At 39.0% G+C, this 23,104-nt stretch overlaps 1 protein-coding gene across 1 annotated transcript; it reads right to left on the bottom strand.

Annotated features, from left to right (window-relative positions):
- Positions 1–17,845: 17,845 nt before the first annotated feature.
- LOC103444522 (GDSL esterase/lipase At1g71250) lies at positions 17,846–19,839 on the bottom strand. The gene is made up of 5 exons (XM_008383468.4): positions 19,423–19,839; positions 19,004–19,131; positions 18,628–18,870; positions 18,274–18,526; positions 17,846–18,176 (listed from the first exon to the last, which is right to left on the bottom strand). The coding sequence occupies exons 1-5, from the start codon at positions 19,691–19,693 to the stop codon at positions 17,956–17,958; spliced, it is 1,116 nt and encodes a 371-aa protein (XP_008381690.2). The 5' UTR covers positions 19,694–19,839; the 3' UTR covers positions 17,846–17,955.
- Between the last annotated feature and the right edge of the window lie 3,265 nt (positions 19,840–23,104).

Here is a 23,104-nt window from a genome sequence, read left to right as displayed (position 1 = left end):
ATTAGCATTGTCAATTAACCCTTTTGGTTTTCTATGTTGCTCATTTCTTGCAATAGAACACGGCACCAATCAAATCATACTTTCTCTCAAACCCAATATGGGATTAAGCTGCACATTGTCTCTCTTCCTGTTTCTCGGATTCTCCACCAAAATCTATGGAACTCCCCTAGTCCTCAGGATTCATCTCCAAATCCCGCAACAATTTGCCTTTTCCGGAGAAATGCAACCAATTGGATAGAAGGTGGTCAAGAAATATCAGCAGCGGTTTGAAAAGAAAGATGCTTCCAATGTTAGAAAGTCAATGTAATTAGATAGGAAGGAATTATATGATTGATTTGTATTTGATACTTTCCATTGATGTATTCCTAGATTGTAGGTCTTCTTGTTGTACAAGGAAAACTATTGTATATATTTTGTATTTTATCAATGAAAGGATTATTCTGGCCAAATACGTTTTCTACATGGTATACAGAGCATGTTTCAAACCCTAGCTCTGTCCTCTGCCGTAACCAGAAGCACTAAGACTTTTTTTTGCCTTTTAGTTGTCTTCCTTCTCCATGGGTGACAGCGACAACACCACTACCAAGAAGGGCGACGACGAGAATTTTGCTGACCTTTATTTTCTTCATCCTTCAGACCATCCTGGTTTGATTTGTTGGTATATGGTCCAGCCCATGATCAATGTTCTAGATTATTCTAGTAAGCAAGAGAGATGGCTGGAGCATGCTAGACAATTCTAGCATGTTATTAAGTTGATGGAAGAAGCTAGAGAGTACTAGCTTCCTTGGTTGCAAATGGAAAGATCTAGAAGCCACACTTTTGTGGCTAGTCTAGATCTTTCTATGCTAGAGGTTTGAAGAATACACTAGAAACTAGTAGAATGCCAAACCCTCACCTATAAATATGGGTGTGATGTTGTAGTGAAACAACAAATCAAGAGAAGAGTGAGTAGCAAAGGATCAAGTCCAAAGCTAGAGTTCCACTCCAAGAGTGAGAGTGAGAGTGTTCCACTACACATTGTGTGAGTGAAGTTTAGAGTGATAGAAAGTGTGTGTTATACTTTCTTGTATCCATCAAGCCTTGTCTTTGGCTTGGTAAGACTACTCTTGTTGTATTCATCTTTTTCATATAGTGAAGATTGATCCTTGTTTGGTGGACGTAGGCATAAATTGCCGAACCACATAAATTCTTGGCGTCCATTTTCTACTTTACCTTGTGCATTCTCTATCTTGTAGTACCGACATTCCTAACAAGTGGTATCAGAGCCCGGTTGGCTCGTACTGCGAGATGGAAGGAAGTGGCACTATGATCAAACTCACCAACTCCAATTGGGTAACATGGAAGCCAAGGATGGAGGACATTCTCTATTGCAAGGATCTGCATGAGCCAATTGAAGGAGATGCCGCTAAGCCAGAGAGCATGTCCGATGCCGAGTGGAAGAAGATGAATCGCAAGGCTATTGGCACAATTAGACAATGGGTGGACGATAGTGTTTTTCACCATGTGTCTAATGAAACCAATGCTCGCGAGTTTTGGACGAAGCTTGAGTCCTTGTTCGAGAAGAAGACCCCAGCCAAGAAAGCCTTCTTGATCAAAGAGCTCATCAATGTGAAGTACAAGGATGGTTTAAGTGTAGCAGAACACTTGAACAATTTCCAGAATATCATCAACCAGTTGGCTACTATGAAAATGACGATCGAGGACGAGCTACAAGCGCTCTTGTTACTTGGATCCTTGCCAGACAGTTGGGAGACCTTTGTGGTGAGTATAAGTAACTCTGCTTCTAATGGTGTTCTTACTCTTGATAATGTTAAAAATAGCATGCTCAATGAAGAAACAAGGAGAAAGACTTCTGGCACAGATAGCAGCCAAGTATTTGTCACAGAGAACCGCGGAAGAAGCAAGAGTAGAGGGCCTAGAGGTCATGGCAGGAGTCCTAGCCGATCCAAGTCAAGGTTCAGGGGTGCATGCCACCATTGTGGCAAAGAAGGCCATATGAAGAAAAATTGTCGAGTTTGGAAGAGAGAGCAAAGGGAAGGAAACAATCAGAAGAAAGATGATACTGGCAATACCACTGCTGTCATATGTGGTGATGTACCAGAAATATTGTCTGTTGGTGAATGTCTGCATATGGGCAACTCTGACAGAGACATTGAATGGATCTTTGACAATGGAGCTTCCTTCCATGCTACGTCCAAACGGGAGTTCTTCAGTACATACAAAGAAGGTGACTTTGGCATAGTGAAGATGGGGAATGAAAGCTATTCCAAAATTCTTGGAATTGGTGATATCTGCTTAAGAACTAATCTCGGCTGCCAATTGATGTTGAAAGATGTGAGACATATTCCTGATATACGTCTCAATCTGATATCCATCGGTACCCTTGATCGACAAGGATATTATCACCATATTGGCGAAGGAAAATTGAAGCTTACTAAAGGCTTAATGGTGGTAGCAAGAGCACGACTTTGTTGTACGTTGTACCGGTCAAATGCCAAGGTTTTGAAAGGTGAGTTGAATGCTGTGGAAGACTCATCTCTAGACTTGTGGCATAAGAGGCTAGGCCACATGAGCGAGAAAGGCCTACAAGTTTTGGCAAAGAAGTCTCATATTCCCTTTGCCAAAGGTACGTCGTTAAACTCTTGTGAGCATTGTTTATTCGGAAAACAAAGAAGAGTTAGTTTTTCTGTTCCATCTACAAAGAAAGGAAACTTGTTAGATCTTGTTTATTCAGATGTGTGTGGTCCCATGGAAGTCGAGTCACTTGGAAGAAATAAATATTTTGTTACTTATATTGATGATGCTTCACGAAGGGTGTGGGTGTATTTGTTAAAATCCAAAGACCAGGTGTTTCAGACATTCCAGGAGTTCCATGCCATGGTGGAGAGGGAAACTGGGAAACCTCTCAAGTGCCTTCGTAGCGACAACGGCGGCGAGTACACATCTCACCAGTTTAGAGAGTATTGTGTAAAACATGGCATACGTCATGAGAAGACAGTTCCTGGAACTCCACAACATAACGGTGTTGCTGAAAGAATGAACCGAACCATCATGGAGAAAGTCAGGTGTATGTTGAGGACTGCAAAGTTATCTAAGCAGTTCTGGGGTGAAGCTGTAAGGACAGCCTGCTATTTGATCAACCGATCTCCATCAGTACCATTAGGTCTTGATGTTCCAGAGAGAGTATGGACTGGTAATGATGTGTCTTACTCTCATCTGAAGGTGTTTGGTTGCAAAGCTTTTGTGCATGTGCCCAAAGAGCAGAGATCGAAGTTAGACTACAAAGCTACACCGTGCATCTTTCTTGGTTATGGCGGTGAAGATTTTGGTTACAGATTATGGGACCCATACCAGAAGAAGTTTATCCGAAGTAGAGACGTGGTCTTTTATGAAGATCAAACAATTGGGGATTCGGATAAAGAGGCACAACCAGATGGCGCAGTCAGAGGAGTTGATCCATTAGCTTCAGATGAAGAAAGTCACGATGACATCCCTGAAGCAACTGCCAATGAAGTGCCTGCAGAATCAGATAATGCTAATCAAGAGGAGCCTGATCAAGATGTGCCAGACCATGAGATTGCTGATCAGGGGGAGCCTAGTCAAGAAGAGCAGATTCAAGGAGAACCCAATCAGGGGGAGCCTCCAGCCCTACAAGAGAATGAAGATCAGGTCATAAGATCCATCAGAAGTCGAAGACCGTCTACCAAGTATTCTTCATCAGAGTATATCATGTTGACTAATTATGGAGAGCCCGAAACATATGAGGAGGCCAGAGCTCATAACGACAGTGACAAATGGATGAAGGCAATGGAGTCGGAGATGGATTCCTTATCAAAGAATGATACCTATGAGCTGGTGGAGCTTCCAAAGGGCAGGAAAGCATTGAAAAACAAGTGGGTGTTCAAATTGAAAAGAGACGACAACATGACAAGGTACAAGGCTCGTTTGGTTGTCAAAGGTTTTGGTCAAAAGAAAGGAGTTGACTTTGATGAAATTTTCTCACCGGTGGTGAAGATGACTTCCATTCGAGTTATCCTTGGTATGGCAGCAAGCATGGATCTTGAGCTCGAGCAGTTAGATGTTAAAACTGCATTTCTCCACGGCAATTTAGAAGAGGAGATATACATGGAGCAACCCAAAGGCTTTGAAGTCAAAGGTAAAGAAAATTTGGTGTGCAAGCTCAAGAAAAGTTTATATGGTCTTAAGCAGGCTCCGAGACAGTGGAATAAGAAGTTCAACTCATTCATGGTGAGTAATGGGTACAAGAGAACTCATGCTGACTCTTGTGTCTATATCAAACAATTTTCTGAAGGTACATTCATCATCTTATTGCTTTATGTTGATGACATGTTGATTGTCGGACAAGATGCTTCTATGATTAAAAAGCTCAAAGAAGAGTTATCTAAGTCCTTTGACATGAAGGACTTAGGGCCAGCCAAGCAGATTTTGGGCATGGAGATAATTCGTGACAGAAAATCCAAGAAGTTGTGGCTGTCACAAGAAAAGTATGTTGAACGGGTGCTTGAAAGGTTCAACATGAAAGCAGCCAAACCGGTAAGCTCACCTTTAGCCAATCATATCAAGTTGAGCAAAGAGTCGTGTCCAAAAACATATGAAGAAAAGGAGAAAATGGCAGTTGTTCCCTACTCTTCAGCAGTAGGAAGTATCATGTATGCAATGGTGTGCACACGACCAGATATTGCTCATGCAGTAGGTGTGGTGAGCAGGTTTCTCTCTAATCCAGGGAAGGACCACTGGGAAGCCGTTAAGTGGATTCTCAGATATTTGAAGGGGACTTCTAAGATGTGTTTGTGCTTTGGCGGTTCCAAACCAATCTTGGAAGGATTTACAGATGCTGACATGGGAGGTGACCTGGATGGTAGAAAATCTACATCTGGGTACTTGTTCACTTTTGCCGGGGGAGCCGTGTCTTGGCAATCCAAGTTGCAAAAGTGTGTTGCTTTGTCCACAACCGAGGCTGAATACATAGCCGCTACAGAAGCATGCAAGGAGTTGTTGTGGCTGAAGCAGTTTCTCCAAGAGTTGGGTTTGAAGCAAAGTGATTATGGCGTTTATTGTGATAGCCAGAGTGCTCTGGATTTGAGCAAGAACACTACATATCATTCACGCACTAAGCACATTGATATTCGTTATCACTGGATTAGAGACGCTATCGAGAACAAGTTGCTACAGCTGAAGAAGATTCATACCGATAATAATTCTTCAGACATGTTGACAAAGGTAGTCACAAAATCAAAGTTGGAATTCTGCATTAAGGCTGCTGGGATGAACTCCAGGTAACTTGGAGTCATGATCGGAATTCCTCCCTCATGGACTGGAGGGGGAGATTGTTGGTATATGGTCCAGCCCATGATCAATGTTCTAGATTATTCTAGTAAGCAAGAGAGATGGCTGGAGCATGCTAGACAATTCTAGCATGTTATTAAGTTGATGGAAGAAGCTAGAGAGTACTAGCTTCCTTGGTTGCAAATGGAAAGATCTAGAAGCCACACTTTTGTGGCTAGTCTAGATCTTTCTATGCTAGAGGTTTGAAGAATACACTAGAAACTAGTAGAATGCCAAACCCTCACCTATAAATATGGGTGTGATGTTGTAGTGAAACAACAAATCAAGAGAAGAGTGAGTAGCAAAGGATCAAGTCCAAAGCTAGAGTTCCACTCCAAGAGTGAGAGTGAGAGTGTTCCACTACACATTGTGTGAGTGAAGTTTAGAGTGATAGAAAGTGTGTGTTATACTTTCTTGTATCCATCAAGCCTTGTCTTTGGCTTGGTAAGACTACTCTTGTTGTATTCATCTTTTTCATATAGTGAAGATTGATCCTTGTTTGGTGGACGTAGGCATAAATTGCCGAACCACATAAATTCTTGGCGTCCATTTTCTACTTTACCTTGTGCATTCTCTATCTTGTAGTACCGACATTCCTAACATGATTCTCATCTCAAAAAAATTGAATGGGGACAACTACAATACTTGGTGTCGGGCTATGGAAATCTCCTTGAGTGCCAAGAACAAAATTTGTTTTATTAACGACAAGGTGAAAATGCCATTTGAAACAAAGACACCCGATGATCACGCCGCATGGCAGAGATGCAATAACATGCTTCTTGCTTGCATCATCAACTCCATTGAATCTGACATTTTGGATTCGATTCTTTACTTGAAGACAGACTATGAAGTTTGGGAAGATCTTCGGGAAAGATTTTCTTAGAGCAATGCCCCACAAATTTTTCAGCTTTAAAGAGAGATTGCCTTTCTCAACCAAGGACAACAATTTGTGGTTGCTTATTACACCAAATTGAAGGGGCTTTGGGATGAGTTGGCATCCTATAGTTCTTCAACAACTTGCACTTGTGGAGCACAAAACGAAACCAACAGACTTATGCAATTCCTCATGGGATTGAATGAGTCTTATAGCGCTGTTCGTGGACAAATCTTGTTGATGAATCTGCTCCCTTTATGTCCGACAAGCGTATTCCTCAATCATTCAAGAAGAAAAACAATGGGAGTTAGGCATTACCCGCAACTTGACTGAACCAACAGCCATGGCAGTTTGCCATTGCAGTAGCAACAAGCAACAACAACAGTCATCGCAGAACAGCAACAACAGTCGACCTCCTTTTCACTGCTCTTACTGCGATGTTAAATATCACACAGTCGAGACTTGCTGGCAGAAAAATGGTTACCCACCAGATCATCCTCGTCACAATCCCAACAAGACTCACAACTCCAAACAAAGTGGTGGTGGTAGTGACTTCTCTCGTGGCGGTTCTTCTACTAATCACATTAATTCTACACTCACCATCAAGGACCTCCAAGCTACTATGCCCAACCTGTCCGAAAATGAATATGAAGAATTTTTTTCTGTTTTGAATCCTAAGAATGATGGACCACAAGCCCATGTTGCCGCTTCCACCTCTCAACCACCTTCAGGTTTGTCACCGTTTGTTCCCGGTCCATGGATCATCAACAACGGAGCAACGGATCACATCACTCGCTCACCTAGTTTATCTTAATTAAAAATACTTCTTTGCCGCCTGTCTTATTGCCTAGCGGAGAGAAGGCTTCTATTACTTAGATTGGAAATATTCAATTAAGTGATTTACTGCTATTGAAAGATGTTCTATGCGTGCCTTCTTTCCAAGTTGATTTGTTATCTGTTGGAAAAGTTACAGATGGGTTACATTATTCCGTGACTTTTTTTCTCTCTTGGTGCATTTTACAGGACCTAATTTCGAAGGTGACGACTGGTGTTGGTAAGTGACGGGGCAATCTATATTACCTTGTGGCGGTCGCTTCCACTTCCTCTTCACAAAGCTGACCCTCATGCCACCACATCACCATTTCTGCTGATCTTTGGCACTGCCATTTGGGGCACCCTTCTTTTGGGCGTCTGCAATATTTAGCCAATAAAACCTTAAATTTCCATTTTGATTTGAGTCATAATTGCAATGTTTGTCCATTGGCGAAACAAACTCGCCAACCTTTTAGTCATAGTTCCATTTCAACTTTTAATTGTTTTAGTCTTTTGCATTGTGACATTTCGGGTCCTCATAAGACTACGTCCCTTACTAGTGCTCATTATTTCTTAACTATAGTTGATGATTTTTCTCGTTTCACATGGGTTTTCTTAATGTGACACAAATACGAAACACAACATGCCCTCAAAACCTTTTTTGCTTATGTTGAAACTCAATTTCACACCAAAATCCAACAAATTAGAGTAGATAATGGGGGTGAATTTTAATCCATGCGGGATTTCTTTTCTGAAAATGGGATCATTTATCAATACTCTTGTGTTTACACACCACAACAAAATGGTGTTGTAGAATGAAAGCATCGCCATATACTAGAAACTGCCCGAGCTTTGCGTTTTCAATCTCATTTACCGATTAAGTTTTGGGGGGAGTGTTCTCACCGCTGCCTATCTCATCAACCATCTCCCTACACCATTACTTTAAAAAAAAATCACCATTTGAGATACTATACAACAAGCCACCCTCTTATTGCCATATGCGTGTATTCTGTTGTCTTGCCTATGCCACCTCAGTCCACCCTCCCTCCAAGTTCTCTCCCCGGGCTCATGGATGCGTTTTTCTTGGTTATCCCCATGGTCAAAAAGCTTATAAACTTTATGATCTTGAGACACACAAGATTTTCACCAACAGGGATGTCATTTTCCTTGAAGACAATTTTCCTTTTGATCCATCCACCACCGCTGCACCATCTCCCACCTTACATGATTTGACTCATTCAACACCTTTACCCCTCCCATTTGCCACTGCCACCCCTGACATCCCACTATCTCATTTCACCACACTACCAGATAATGTCCCCCTCACTTCATCCAATACCACCTTACTTTATCATAATACATCACTTTCCTTATCTATTGCACACCCTACCGACACACCATCACCACTTGACCCATCCACACTACCTTCAACATCAGATCCCATCACGGAACCCATACCTGAACCTCAACTGCTCAACCAACCCGTTTTTCCATGCGCCATAAGGAACCCAATGTCCGTCTCTAGGACTACGTTTGCTCGCAGGTGATGCTGCCCTCATTTCAATTTTCGTCGCCTTCATCATTCGGTTCCACCAGAGGTACTCATTATCCCATTTGTAATTATATTTCATATCACAGATATTCACCATTGCATCTTTCTTTTGCAGAGGCTATTCAAGACCCTATTTGGCTCAAAGCCATGGATTCAGAACTTGACGCACTCTCTTCCAACAATACCTGGACTTTTACTCTGTTTCCTCATGACAAGCATCTAATTGATTGTAAGTGGGTTTACAAAATCAAGCATAATGCTGACGGTTCTATCGATCGTTACAAAGCTCGTTTAGTGACCAAAAGATTCACTCAAGCAGAGGATTATCATGACACTTTCTCTCCCACCGCCAAGACGATCACTGTCCGTTGCCTTCTTGCCATTGCCGCTGGCCAATGGTGGTCTCTCCAAAAATTCGATGTTCATAATACATTTCTTCATGGTGATCTTCAAGAAGAAATTTACATGTCTCCTCCTCCTGGTCTTCGGCACCAGGGGGAGAACCTTGTATGTCGCCTCAACAAGTCCTTATATGGCCTCAAGCAAGCCTCCCGACAATGGTTTGTGAAATTCATAGAAGCTATACTTACCGCTGGCTTTATTCAGTCCAAAGCGGATTATTCACACCTTTGTTGATTTACGTTGATGATATTATTATTACAAGCAACAATTTAGATGCTATTAATGCCCTCAAAAGGTTTCTTCATACCCGCTTTCGTATTAAGGACCTTGGCAATTTGAAATATTTTCTGGGTATTGAAGTTTCTCGTTCAAAAAAAAGGATTGTATATTTCACAAAGAAAGTATGCCCTTGAAATAATCAAGGATTGCGGTCTTTTGGGTGCAAAACCCGTGTCATTTCCAATGGAGGAAAGCAAGCTTTTGGATAAAGGTGAACCACTCAAAGACCCATCTCTGTATTGAAGATTGGTTGGACGCTTGATTTATCTTACCATTACTAGACCCGACATCACATACTCCGTGCATGTACTCAGCCGCTTTATGCATCAACCGCGTCAACCACATATGGATGCATCGCTTTGAATTGTGTGATATTTGAAGTCTACACCAGGTCAGGGCTTATATTTCCAGTCAGATAGTAAGTTAACTTTGAGAGCTTTTTGTGATTCAGATTGGGCCGGTTGTCTGATAACTCGTCGCGGGGTATTGTATATTCTTGGGGAATTCGTTGATTTCATGGATGACTAAGAGGCAAAAAACAGTTTCGCTCTCTAGTGCTGAAGCCGAGTATAGGGCCATGGCTGGGACATGTTGCGAGCTCATTTGGTTGTGGTATTTGTTAATAGATTTGCATATACCCATTTCAAGGCCTGTCATTATGTTTTATGATAACCAGGCAGCATTGCACATTGCTGCCAACCCTGTCTTTCATGAGAGAACACGTCATATAGAGATGGATTGTCATTTCATTCGGGACAAGATTTTAGATGGTTCTATAGCTACTCGATATGTCAGTTCTTCTCAACAACTGGCGGATATATTTACAAAGGCCTTAGGCAAGGAAAATTTCTCATCAATGTTGTGCAAGTTGGGAGTTCTTGACATTCACTCTCCAACTTGAGGGGGACTGTTAGAAAGTCAATGTAATTAGATAGGAAGGAATTATATGATTGATTTGTATTTGATACTTTCCATTGATGTATTCCTAGATTGTAGGTATTCTTGTTGTACAAGGAAATCGATAGGTTGATGTTCAGTAGTTGCCTGCTGATCAGACAGCTATTATTGGGTGGTTGCCTGTTGGTTAGATAGCAGTTGTTCGGCGGTTGTCTGTTAATTAGACATCTGTTGTTTAGTGGCTATCAGTTGATCTGCAACCAGCTGTTGTTCGATAATTGTTCTTCTAACCTTGTCATCGTATACCAAATCGGTCCTTCATATGTTGTCTCCCCCCGAAGGACACGATTGAGTTCACCAAGAGAAAAGAAAATCTCTAATTCTAATAATGTAACATCCATAGTGACATAAAGTCTACGAGATGAAGAATGATAGTACCGGTAGCCTTTCTGTTGTGGGCCAAAGCCCAAAAACACTTTTCACTATACAATGGTCAAGCTTGGAACGCTGATTCTTGTGAAGGTAAACATACACGTACCCAAAAATACGAGGGGTGAGATTGAGGGAAGATGACAAAGGCACATGATTTGCTAACACTGCAAGATAAGTGCGAAAATCAAGCACTTTGGAAGACTTTCAATTAATCATGCAAATGGCATATGTAACTACATCGGCTCAATAAGATTGTCGTGTGGTGGCTTGAATGAAAAGTGTCTTCGCCATTTCAAGAATATGTCGATTTTTCTGTTTAACTACCCTATTCTATTGAGGTGTTTGAGGACAAGTGGTTTCATACAAGATGCCTTACTCTTAGAAAAGTTGAGACAATACAACATCAACATACTCACCCCTATTATCGGAGTGAAGCACTTTATTAGGAAGCGAAAACTGAGTCCGAACCATCTAATGAAATTTTTTGACAATTGCAGTATCATTGCTCTTGTGTTTCATTGTATAGAGCGAAGTCCTCCAGTATAATCATCCAATAATAATACAAACTATCGAATCCATTACACAGTTGAAACAGGGGAAGGAGCCCACACATCAGAATGCAGTAATTTGAATGAAATAATAGTGGAACTCAATAGATAAAAGGTTCGATGACTCTTTGCGAAGGCACATATATGATATTTTAGTTCGGAGTCTGAAATACCAGTAAATAATGACGGAACCATAACAAAATCATCGATTGCATAACAAAATCTTTTCAATTTTGTCACCATTCCCATTACATGCTTAATTCATTCTACTGGGAGCCACATCGCCGACATAATACAACCCCCATCTCTTAGTACCATGCCCAATTATAGCCCGAGTCCGGATATACTCAAGTGAACAAAAAAATGAAACATTAGTACGATACAATACAATTGTTCGGTAACTTGACTGACTGATTAAAGATGATTTGATAATGCCAGAATAGGCAAGGTATTGTGTAAGGATAAAGATGGGGTAAGTGCAATTGAACAAACCCATGCTACTAAGTTAACATCTCCATTGGTAGTGCTGACACTTTCTTTTGGAAGAGAGACTTATCATACGTCATGTGGTCAGTAGCCCTATAATCAATAATCCAAATGGAGTCACGATCTCTAGACGCAATTATGACTTTTCCCGAATTTTCTGAATCGTCCGATCATCATAGAGGGATACTTGATCAACAAGAGACAATATTGTAGGCTTAGTTTTAAAATTCTCAATGTCGACTGCCAAGAACAAGCCGCACAAAAGATTATGATTTTTGTGCTGCTTAAAAATACAAAGCAGCACCGAGTAAATTTTGGTTTTGGGTAGGATTGATTGTCCAAAACACAAGACAATCAACAAGTTTAGGTGGTTGGTAGCCATGGAAGCTACAGGAGAAGAATAGGTTTTTTGGGTTTAGAGTTTTATTGGGGAAGAGACAGGTTGAAACTTGCTTTGATACCAAAATAAAAGTCTATAACAATATGAGAGTTTTACATTTTGAATTGTTGTGTTGTATTCTTCTCTCAAGGAGGAAATATATATATATACAAGGATGTCTGGTATATTGAATCCCTATTTTAGGTACACTAAACATCTTTGCCTTTTCAAAGTTAAATGGTTGGCACTCATTGCTAAATAGTAGGGCTTGTTGTGAAAAAAATATCATGTTTGTTTTACAATTGTCTTGGAAGGGGAATAAAAAGGCTAGATTGCAGGAAATTTGTTTTAATATATATTTATTTTGGAGTTTTTATCACAAATGGTTTTTAAAATTAACCTATATTCTCATTTTTGTCCTTCAATTTAAACATCAATTATTAATTCTTGAAATTCACTACCATACATTAATTTAGTTTTATCATTACAATACGTTAAATTTTCTGTTAATGTGCTGATATGATGACCCATTGCTTCTATAATACGATGCCACATTGATTATATAGAATATAATTTTTTGAAAAGTTTCTTAAAATTTTTAAAACCATTAAGAGAATAAAAAAATATAAGGTATCGTCACTGAGCAAGACTTGGCACTGGGTAAAGCCACCAGTCATCTCATTTCCGTTTGGTTTAGCTCTATTTTCTCGTTCGCCCACTCCCAATAACCAACAGAAAATCTGAATGCAGACCCACTCGATTCTCTTTTCCGTTTGCTTTTTTCGATGTGCGGCTGTTTCATCTCCTTTCCTAAAGTTTCAATAAACCCACCCTCAGGATGGTTATTACAAGCTTAAATTTAAAGCTTGTCTCCTGCGAATTGGAAATTGGCTCAAAAACCTTGTTTATTGCACAACAAATTTTGCCCCTTCTGAAATTTGAAACTGCTCAGTTCAACTTCAACCAAGATATTCCATAAGAAGCCGGACATGAGTAAGGTCAGGTTTGGGAGTGAGTTGATTAAAAAAAAAGCTGGGGCGAAAAAAAACTGGTAGCAATTTTGGTGTTTGGTAAACTTTGAAAAACAGCTTTATTTCAAAGTTGAGTGAAAAAAAGCCCAAAACCTGAAGCTGAAGCTGCAAATAGCAGCTTCAGAAAACAGCTTATTTTCAAAACACGGAGCTACAGTAATTCTTTTAATGAAATTTTCAAATTACCAATGTTGCCCTCGTTTCTCTCTGCCTTCTCTCTCGCACGCCCTCCTGGAAATCACAGAACATTCACTTCCTCTTCTCTCTCGCACGCCCTCCTGAAATCGCCTTCTTCTCCTCTGTTGCCTGCAGCTGCACCTCTTCTCCTCCTCCTTTTCCTCTCTCTCCGTCGGTCTCAGCGCCAGCCGTCGCCTTCCCTCCTTCTATCGCCGTCGCCTTCCCTCTTTCCTCTGGTAAGCTTCTCTTCTCTAAAATTTTGTTATTTATTTGTTTGGATTTTTTAATTTGGGGATGGGGAGAGTGAAAGAGGGGTGGGAAAGAGCAAAGGGATGAGTGTATGGGTGTCGAGAAAACTGGGGATGGAGAAAACAATTGGGGAAAAATTGGGGAAAAAATTAGGGTTTGTGGAGGAAACAAGAAAAGTTGAGAGACAAGAAAATTTGTGCGCTGGGGAGAATGTGTATGTTGTATGCTGTATGCTATATGTGCAGAGTGCTCTGTGTGTTGGGGAGAATCTGGCTGGCTCACCGAAACAGAAAAACGGGTTCAGTGGTAGATTCATGTTTAGACCCAATTTTTAGATTATTGAATATGTATGTCCAAGAAATCTTTCTGTTAGTAAATTCCGAGAGTAGCAGTAGATTTCATTATCTTCTTAGTTAAGCGGGAACGGGCGATGAGGTTGGTAGTCGAAATTTCAGGTTTTTTGTTTTCCGTGCTTAATTTTGTTGCATTTGGTTGTTTGTGATTGAACTTTATGATGTTTTTAGGGTAAATATTGTGAATTTCAATGTGGAAATGTGAATTTGATCTGCCAACTGCTATTTGCGTTTGTGTGTATGTAAATAATTAATATTTACTGCCTATATTAACTCAGTGTGAAATTTTGGTGGGGAAGGTATCGATACGATGGTAAATGAAAATCAAAGTTCACATTTCTATAGTTAGGTTAATGGAGAGCTCAATATTGGTGTTATACTTTTTGAAAACTAACACATTCATGTTGTGAACCTTTGTTATGAAGCCAGTTGTTTAAGAAAGTTATGGTTTATGGTTAATTTAGTTTCAGATGCTGTGTTCTGCAGCCCATCGTGACTTTTAATTCCTAGTTAATTTAGTTGGAGAACCACACTAATTGTGCTTTACTTTGAATTTTGCTATGATCACTTAAACTATATGAGCAATGATTCACATGCGGTGCAATATTTCTGTCTGCTTGTTTTTTCCTTGGTGGTTCCCATTTTTGGGCTGCATCAACATGGCAAGAGTTTGTCACTCACCATTCCCCTCCCCCAAATAAAAGGAAAAAGTATGTGGACCTAAATGCTTATTTAGTCGTTTGCTGTTAACAACTAAAGTTTTTCAATTACATCACTTTCAGATATTGGTATTGATATGATTTGTTTGACATATCCATGTACTTTCTTATATGAAGTAGGTATATGACCAAAATTTTGTTTTTTGAATGGTATGAAATTGAACAAACCTTCTAAATTCCTCAATTTTCATTTTGCAGTGGCTATTTGTAAGAAAAGATGAAAGTGATTTAGGACCATTTTCTACGTGGAATATAACAGGAACTTACAGAGGTTTGTAACTTATATATATATATATATATATTAATAATGTTAGTTATTGCTGCTATTACTTGTTAAAATTTTATTCATTACTAACTGGATCATTAAGATGTCTTAGTGTTCTCCATAGAATTTTGTATCGTGAAGCTTATTGCTGAAGTAATTGGGTAAGAAGCAGAGGGCAAAATTTATTGGATTGTGTAGCTGTAACAATGCTACGTTTTTTAATAAGATAGATAATTTCATTAAAAAGAATAGATCAATACAGGGGCAAAGTTGCCCACAAATTTATTGTCTTTTGTAGTGATTCATATGTGAGATTGAGTTCCTAATTAAGAAAGAGACAGAAAAGGGAGGGAGTGTTCTATGTTTGGTTTGCCATTGTTAGGGTGTGCAGAAACGTAGCATGGGTGATGTAGTGGTGCACCATAGGCATTAACTGAATGAGCTTTGCCTCTTTTGTGCTTACACAGTTCTGGCAGTTCTGGCTCAATTTCTCACAAACTGAAATCTTGCCCTAGAGGTCGTGCTTTCTCACAGTTCTGGCAGTCGGATAAGCTTGTGAAGCTGGAATTCCAAGAGTTGGTTATGTTTCTTCAACACCTTCCGACAGATAACTGGACTCATCAAGACCTAGAGGTCGTGCTTTCAAGAGCGTTTGTGTGGCATATAGTATGTTCAACAGCTCTCCTTGCCATTTAGCCAGCTAAAACCAATTTGTAATATTCACTTTGTATCGGCAGCTTTCGAGTTTTGTCTCCTTTTTTTCTTTCTAATTTCCTTTTCTTTGTGCTTTAATTCGTTTCGTACAATTGTTCTCTTATGGTGGAGGACCATGCTCGTATATGTATCCGGTGTCTGTAATATTTGTATTTCCAAGCATTTCTTTGTCAATACGCCTTTTGATCAATTGAGGAAAAAGAAAATCGATGTATTTCTATTTACTTTTTATTTATTTCTTAAATGAAGGTGAGGAAATTTGTGGCCTAATGTTAACTATAATTGTTAAAAACTCAGGCTTCAAAGAGTTTGGGTAGAATTAACCGAATCCAGGCATCAAAACTCGAGGTTATGAACTGGAATTCGACTAACTTGTATCCGAAAACTGACCAATTCTCAACCAACCAGCGTAAATGGCTTCAAAGTTTTGGTGTAATTTTTTTTCTCAATACAAGGGAGACCGGACAGAGAGGGAGAAGGGAAAGGTCGGAAATTTGACATTGCTGTAGTTTGTCATACTAATTAATATTTAAGATAAAGTTTATAAATATTTTTCTTCTAAAAATAAAGTATATTTAGTAACTCACTTTTATTTATTTATTTATTTTTGAAACATTCACTTTTATTTGTTAAGAAAATTAAATTAATAGCACATCTAATATTATACCCTTTTTGGTCATTTCACACAGTCACAGCTGTTTTACATAAAAGTTTCCAAACATTATCATACTGCTTTTTTTTTCCAAAAGCACTTTTACAAAAAAGTTTACAAAACACTCTGCTGCTTTATTTCACAGTCACTTATTCTCACAGCACAGTTGCTTATTTTCACAGCAGTTTTTTTTTAAAGCACAGCAATACCAAACCAGCCCTAAGTAGCACTCCTCCTCACCTGAACATGAGTTTCTAATGTCTCCTCATTTGCAGCCAGTACTGCACTTCGCCACCACCAGTTGAAGGTCTTCGTCCAAGATAGCAGTGCCGATGCCTCCACACTATGGAGCATGGATACGGATACGGCGATACGACACAACACGGCGATACAGAAAATCTCTAAAAATTAAGATATGATACGCTATGTATACGACAAATAAAAATGTATATAGCAACAAAAATATACATTTTAAAATATGGTTCATCATTCAAATTCAAGTACATTTGAGTTATTAGATAAGAAAAGTTTGAAATCTAATCCTCTTTATACAGTAGAAGTGTGAGAGTCGTATACATGGTTTTAATTAGAGGGAAGCTCTTTGTATTCAACAACCTTCAATTATATATGTCTTCTATTAATTTTATCCTCTTCATTATCTTTTTTGAAAGTGTAAATGTATCCTAAAAGCCGGATATGTGTATCTTAAATGTAGGATACATGTATCCATCATGTCAAATTCTTGTCCATCAATCAAGATACTTGTCGAACGAGTATCCGAGAGTATCGGGTAAGTATCGTATCCAATCTAGTATCGGATACGGGATACGGGACCAAACAGAAGTATCCGTGCATCATAGCCTCCACAGCAATGCCCTAGGTTACGAGCGATGTGAAATTTCCCCTTTTTAATTTTTTTTCTTTTTTCTTTTTTCCTTATTCATTTTTAAATAAATTTTAGAACTTTAACAATTTAAAGAATTAATTATTATTTATATAATCTACTGTGGCATCGTACTATTGGAGCAATGGGTCTCACTTGTTTGCCATGTCAACACATTAATAGAAAATTAAATAGATTGTCACGGTAAGGACCAAATAAAATTTAACATATTGTAACGGAAAGGACCAAATTGATGTGATATAATCAATTTTGAGGACGATATTAATTAATTTTGAAATTAAGAGACCAAAGTTAGAATATAGGTCAATTTCATGGATTATTAATGATAAAAACCCTTTATTTTGGTTGCAAAAAACTAAGGAATCATCTGGAAGTAACATGTCTTGAAATAGTAGGCGAGTCTTGTAAGTAATTAACACGAGGAACATTGTTTATCTCATACCCATTCCTCTCATCTCTCATTTCTTGTCAAACTCATTCATTATCATTTTCATAACATTTAATTAAACGCTAGATTTGTTATTTTAGATGTTAGGTTAGTGAACCGACGGGATTTGAACTCATGTTGTGGTGTAAGGACAACACTCTTCTTCACTACTGTGGTAGAAGATCAATTGCAATCATGACCATTATTTTTAAGTTTCAATTTTTGTTCGTAATTCCGAAAATGTTAATGTTGTTTATTTTGAATTTTAGAAAAGTTAAAGTTGGAGACTTTTCTATTTAAATGCTTTTCTTCTTTAAAAAACAAACAAACAAACAAACAAACAAACAAACAAACAAACAAACAAACAGCAACAAAGATTCTCAAGTGGCATCACAGCTTGAGATAAAAAAAACTAAAGGAAAAATGAAAGAAACTGATAGTGCAGCATGGTGATCATCAGATCAGAGCCATTTGCTGGACGTTGATTGGATAAGAATCAGAGGGTGGGCCGTTATAAGCCCGCCAAGCAAGGATGGCATTTGCAGCTTCTGTTGGGTGGAATGCATCCCAAAACATGTATTGATTTCTATTAGAGCATGGAACTGCATAAGGTAGGCATGTTATCTGCCCTCTGTTCCTCCCAATTCCACAGCATCCCCTATCAATCACACTGAACCCTGCCAGTGCCAACCCCATGGTTTGATTTAGTATCACTAAAAACTCAAAAAACTAAATGGGTATCGAACGAACATGTATATAGTCAACAACTGTTACCGTAGGGGGCAGGATTATTGAGCATGTCACCAAAAGCACCATAAGTGTTGGCGTAGACAAAGATGGCATCAGGATGGTTGGTGTTGAATTGGTTGACGAGTGATCTAAGGCCTTCATTGTAGGTACCAAGGATTTGATTCACATAGTCCAAGCACCTTTCGGGCTGGGCCGCTGAGGCTCTTTGGTTTGGTATGCAGCCCAATGGCCCAATTCCTGCTAGCACAAACTTTCTTAATCCTACACTGTGCAAAGCCTGCATTTAATTTCACAAAAAAATCATATGTATCATTGACTTAAGTCTCATAGACGATAGTAGTTGAAATAGTGAACTGGTTGGCATAATGTATGTAGTACCAGAATTTGTCGAGTATAGCGATTAAGGAGAAGGTTGGCGAAGGCAGGAGGAGTGTAGTAGTAGCTGGAAGTATAGAGGGAAGGCAAGAGGTAGTTGTTGATGTAGTCATTGCTCCCAAACGCCAAAACTGCTATGGACTTGGCCAGCATTTGGGTCAGGTTGGTTCCACTCATCATCGATCTCAACTGATTCAAGGTGCTCTCAAAGTTCAATACTTGCTGGCTCAGTCTATACCGTTCTCCCTGTGTCACAATTTTCATTTTCACGAGGACAATCATTTAATAAATTATTGAACATTAACATGTAAATAAAATAGACTGATCTTATTATATATAACGTTAAATAATGTTCATACAGAACGTAACTAGTACGTACATAGTGTTGGCCTGTCTCATCAAGTATGCCAGCAGCTGCTGAAGCATAATTTACTCCCCCAAGCATTCTGGTACCTTTTGTATTAGGATCAGCGAAGGCTGGAACATATGGGAGACCCAGCAAATTCCCTGCAAATTCCACAATGTATGTATATAGCCAACACCATATTATATATATAGCCATGATATCATTGACATGAGAATATAAGGGATAACATTCGATTTTGATTTGTGTTATCAAACAAATCCCTAGCTGTATATGTTGTATTCATACTGGCGTTAACCTAAACAGGAATCACTTATATTCAAATAAGAATCAAGGTAAGACATATATATGGGTTTCGGTTCTTAGGGATATGCATAGAACTAATTACAGAATGAAAAATTAGCCAGGTAGGTTTAATTAAAATTGGTACGAACCAAGGAGATCAACAAAAGTTCTTCCATTAGTGAATCTGCCAGTAGGGCCTGCCCTGAAATCGCAGCCATAAGGATAATAGTTGGATTTGGCAAGGGAGTTGAGGAAGTTGTTGTTGCCAACATCAATCAATGAGTCCCCAAACACAAACATTGCTGGAACCTGCGCTGACCCCACACTACTACTAGTAGTCATCGTCGAGATTGCCCCAGTATTTGAGCAGCAGCACTGCACAAGCAGCACCAGCAGCAAAATCATAATAATATTTCTCATCGCAACTCACAACAAGTTTGTAAAAATATATTCCTATTTCCTATTACTAATTAACATATATGGAAAATTGGAAAGGAATAGGATAATGGAGGTGATAGCTTGATCATATGATCCATGCGATACCGCTAAATATGGGATGTGCATATATATATGGAATCAAAGTAATTGGAAAGCCAGAAAACCATGCTTTTCTTCAAACATTGGGACTTGGGAATGTCTTTTTGACGTCTGTTTTTCCGTTTTTATCTTCTATGCGTTTGCTTCTTTGCGTGTTATGAATACGAATGAAATGAGCTCATATCACATGTAGTTCCTCATCCCTTTCACGTAAGTTACGTGGACCCACCCCTTGCATTGTAATCATATCATATCTGTTTGGACGAAGATTTCTCTGGAGAAGGCTCCTCAGACCTTAGCATAGCTCCCCAAGGGATTGGCACTTTGGATGTATTGTCGGGCTCTTACTTGTTGATGTGCTACAAGAAGAGCACTTAGCTAGGCATGCCACTGCTATGTCAGTATAGCAGATGTAGAACAAGTGTGTTTTAAGTCGATTACTTGCGCCCCAAGTTACTCGGACTTCTTGTTATCAAAGGATTGTCGTGGATGGGTTAAGTCCACATTAAGTTCTTTTTCTTGCCTTGTAGACAAGGACTTTTAGTTCATAGTCTTGTATGTTCAAATGAAGGGAGTCCATGCCTCTTTAAGCCATTTACTTGGTTCCAGAATGGTTTTAAATGAAAGCATGTCCATTAAAGTGACCAGATCCAGATACAAATGAGACTCTTAAAGTAGGAAAACTGATGGAAATAACTTGAATACATGATGAAGAATGCAATAAGTAATAGATCTACAAATTTAGCAAACAAACAAAGAGCCTCGGGCAAGATTTCACCTTGTCTGGCAAGGTTGAACCTCTTGCAATCACTTCTCTTTGAATTAACAGGGGTTTATATGCTAAAAAGGGATGGGTGGTAAACAAGTTTACACAAGGGAATCGATACTGCGCCACTAAGGGGGATAATAAAGTTTTAAATTGGACAAGAGATAGCTTGTTGCTAAAAAGGACTGAATCTGGGTTGATTTCAGCTTTTGGATGCAAATCTTGCTTGAGAGCAAAGTTTGTATGTTTGTTCGTTTGATTGGTTGAGTGTCCTTGTCTCTGGGGCCTCTTCCTCTTTTAATAGGCGCTTTAGCCCGACTGCTGTGACTTTGCTCTTGCCCGAAAGCAATTGGAGGGTAGTGAGTCATCAGCTTTTTACTTGGAATGCCACTAGAAAGTGTTCTTTGGCTGATAGTAGGTTAGTCTCCATTACTTGTCACTTCAATGGTAAGCATGTGGCTTGTATCTTGGCTAAGAATGCTTCAATTTGCTTCTGGGCTTGGTGCTGGTTTCGGGCAAGTCCCCTTTTAGTTGGCATCCTTGGGCTTTCTTTCATTCAAATCCAATGTTCAAATATTAACCCAAACAATATCATATCATTCGGAGACTATAATTGGTTTTGGCTAGAAGAATTTTGCAACCATGAAATATATAATAGGTAGGTATATTTCTAATCCAAAACGCAGTCATTTTTGGGTTTAATATGCGTTTTCTTGTTATGGTGTTCAACTATTTAGTTTCTTCTTCTTCATTTTGTTTATGTGTTAACTTGTTGACTAAAAGTTTTCTTCACCATTTTTTTTTATAATCACGTTGTGTAATATATGATAATTGCAAATTTGCCATGTACTACTGGTTTATATACTCCTCTTTTGTTACTTTGAAAGAAATTGAACCTTTTACTCAAGGTCAGATTCCTTAAGGGACATACTGAGTTTTAGGTGACACACCCCGATCCGGAATGTTTATCTAGACATCCAATTGTTGACATGATGGGCGATACCTGAAGGGTGACGAAGCCATAAAGATGGTGATAAGAAAAGTGTGAATAAATAAAAACTTAAAAATAATTAAAAAATGGTGCGCATGTGAATGGAGCTGAACCTTTATTACATTGCATATGTGTTATGCTAAGAGCAGTATAAAGTAAGGAATGTTCTCATCCTAGAAGAATGGACACTTTAAACAATAAAAGGAAGACCTTCCCACTTTAACAGAAGGGAAGGTCATCGTTTGCCAGTACTCCTCGTCGCCATAAAAGCACAGCCACTAAGTCCTGGAGGGATGAAAAAACAAAGGAGACTAAACTGAAAAAGCAAAGTTTAGTAAAGAATTTTTTGTAAAAGCTATAAAACATGTATAGTTTCCAAACTACTCTTACTACTCATGTATATAACAATATAGTACCCAACAACAACAGTAATAGATTAAGTATACGGATGTAATAGTGTTAAACAATAAATATGCAAAGCTAGCTTATCAAATCATGTAAGCACACAAGTCATGTAGGATTAACTACACGAACAAGCTCAATGTATAAAGATTACGTTCTAGTACTACAATCATGTCAAGTTGGCGTAAAGCGTTCACATACCGGTCCTAGTTGTCTATTGCAATCTAGGAACAGGGCTAGCACCTACTCTAGATCCAAAGTGCATAACGGTGCACATGAACATACACGTGAAGTTGTTCCTGGCCTAGACAACACAAATAAAGAAAGCACTATGTAGACATTTATGATTAGCAGTGTTGGAACAAAATTCTCGCATCGCAATGAAAGTGGAGACTAAAAATTTTGTTTACTTGCAAAATATTAAAGAACTGTAAGTAGTCAAAGACCGGGGGGTGTGCCAGTCAAGGCTCCCTAACAGTCAAGTTAGTAAGCAGTATTATGAGACTCAAGCAGTAAGTAAGAGAATAAGTGTGCGATAATTGTGTTACCAAAGATGAACTCTAGAAGGGTGTATTTATACCAGTCAAGGTAGAGACCTCTTAGGATAGGGAATCTATACTAAACCGGGAGAATCTTATAGGATATCTAGGAAGATATTGCATCATCTTAGGATGTGATTACGCGGCGTATGCCAATCTTTAGATTGTAAGGACTCCAAGATTATAGGGAACCTATTGGTTCTTTGCTAGATTAGGTGACACGCCCCGATCCCGATATTCCTCGAATACCAAGATAGGCACGTGCTGGCCGACACCCAAGGGTGAAGAAAGCCATTTATTGAATGCAAATTGATAGGAGCATATTTATGCGACTTAGTTGGCTTGTTCTTGTGCATTTATGTCGTGTTTCCTTAGTTATTTTAATGTTTAAAGTCATTTTCGTGTGTTTTCAGATTTCATGGACAAAGTAGGCAAGAAGATGCATTTTGGAGCATTTTGGAGCAAAATGGGGCTTGGAATGGATAGCAAATGCATGGGCCAAAGTGGATGGACGAATTTGAGAACTAAAGAGGCCAAGAATATGAAGAATTATGGTCCAAAAGATGAAGAAAACAGCCCAAAAATCTGTCACCCCA

This window comes from Malus domestica, chromosome 10 (genome assembly GCF_042453785.1).
Source record: "Malus domestica chromosome 10, GDT2T_hap1".
Classification (NCBI taxonomy): Eukaryota; Viridiplantae; Streptophyta; class Magnoliopsida; order Rosales; family Rosaceae; genus Malus; species Malus domestica.
Note: the sequence above shows the minus strand (reverse complement) of the source record. Positions and strands in the feature narration are given on the sequence as shown.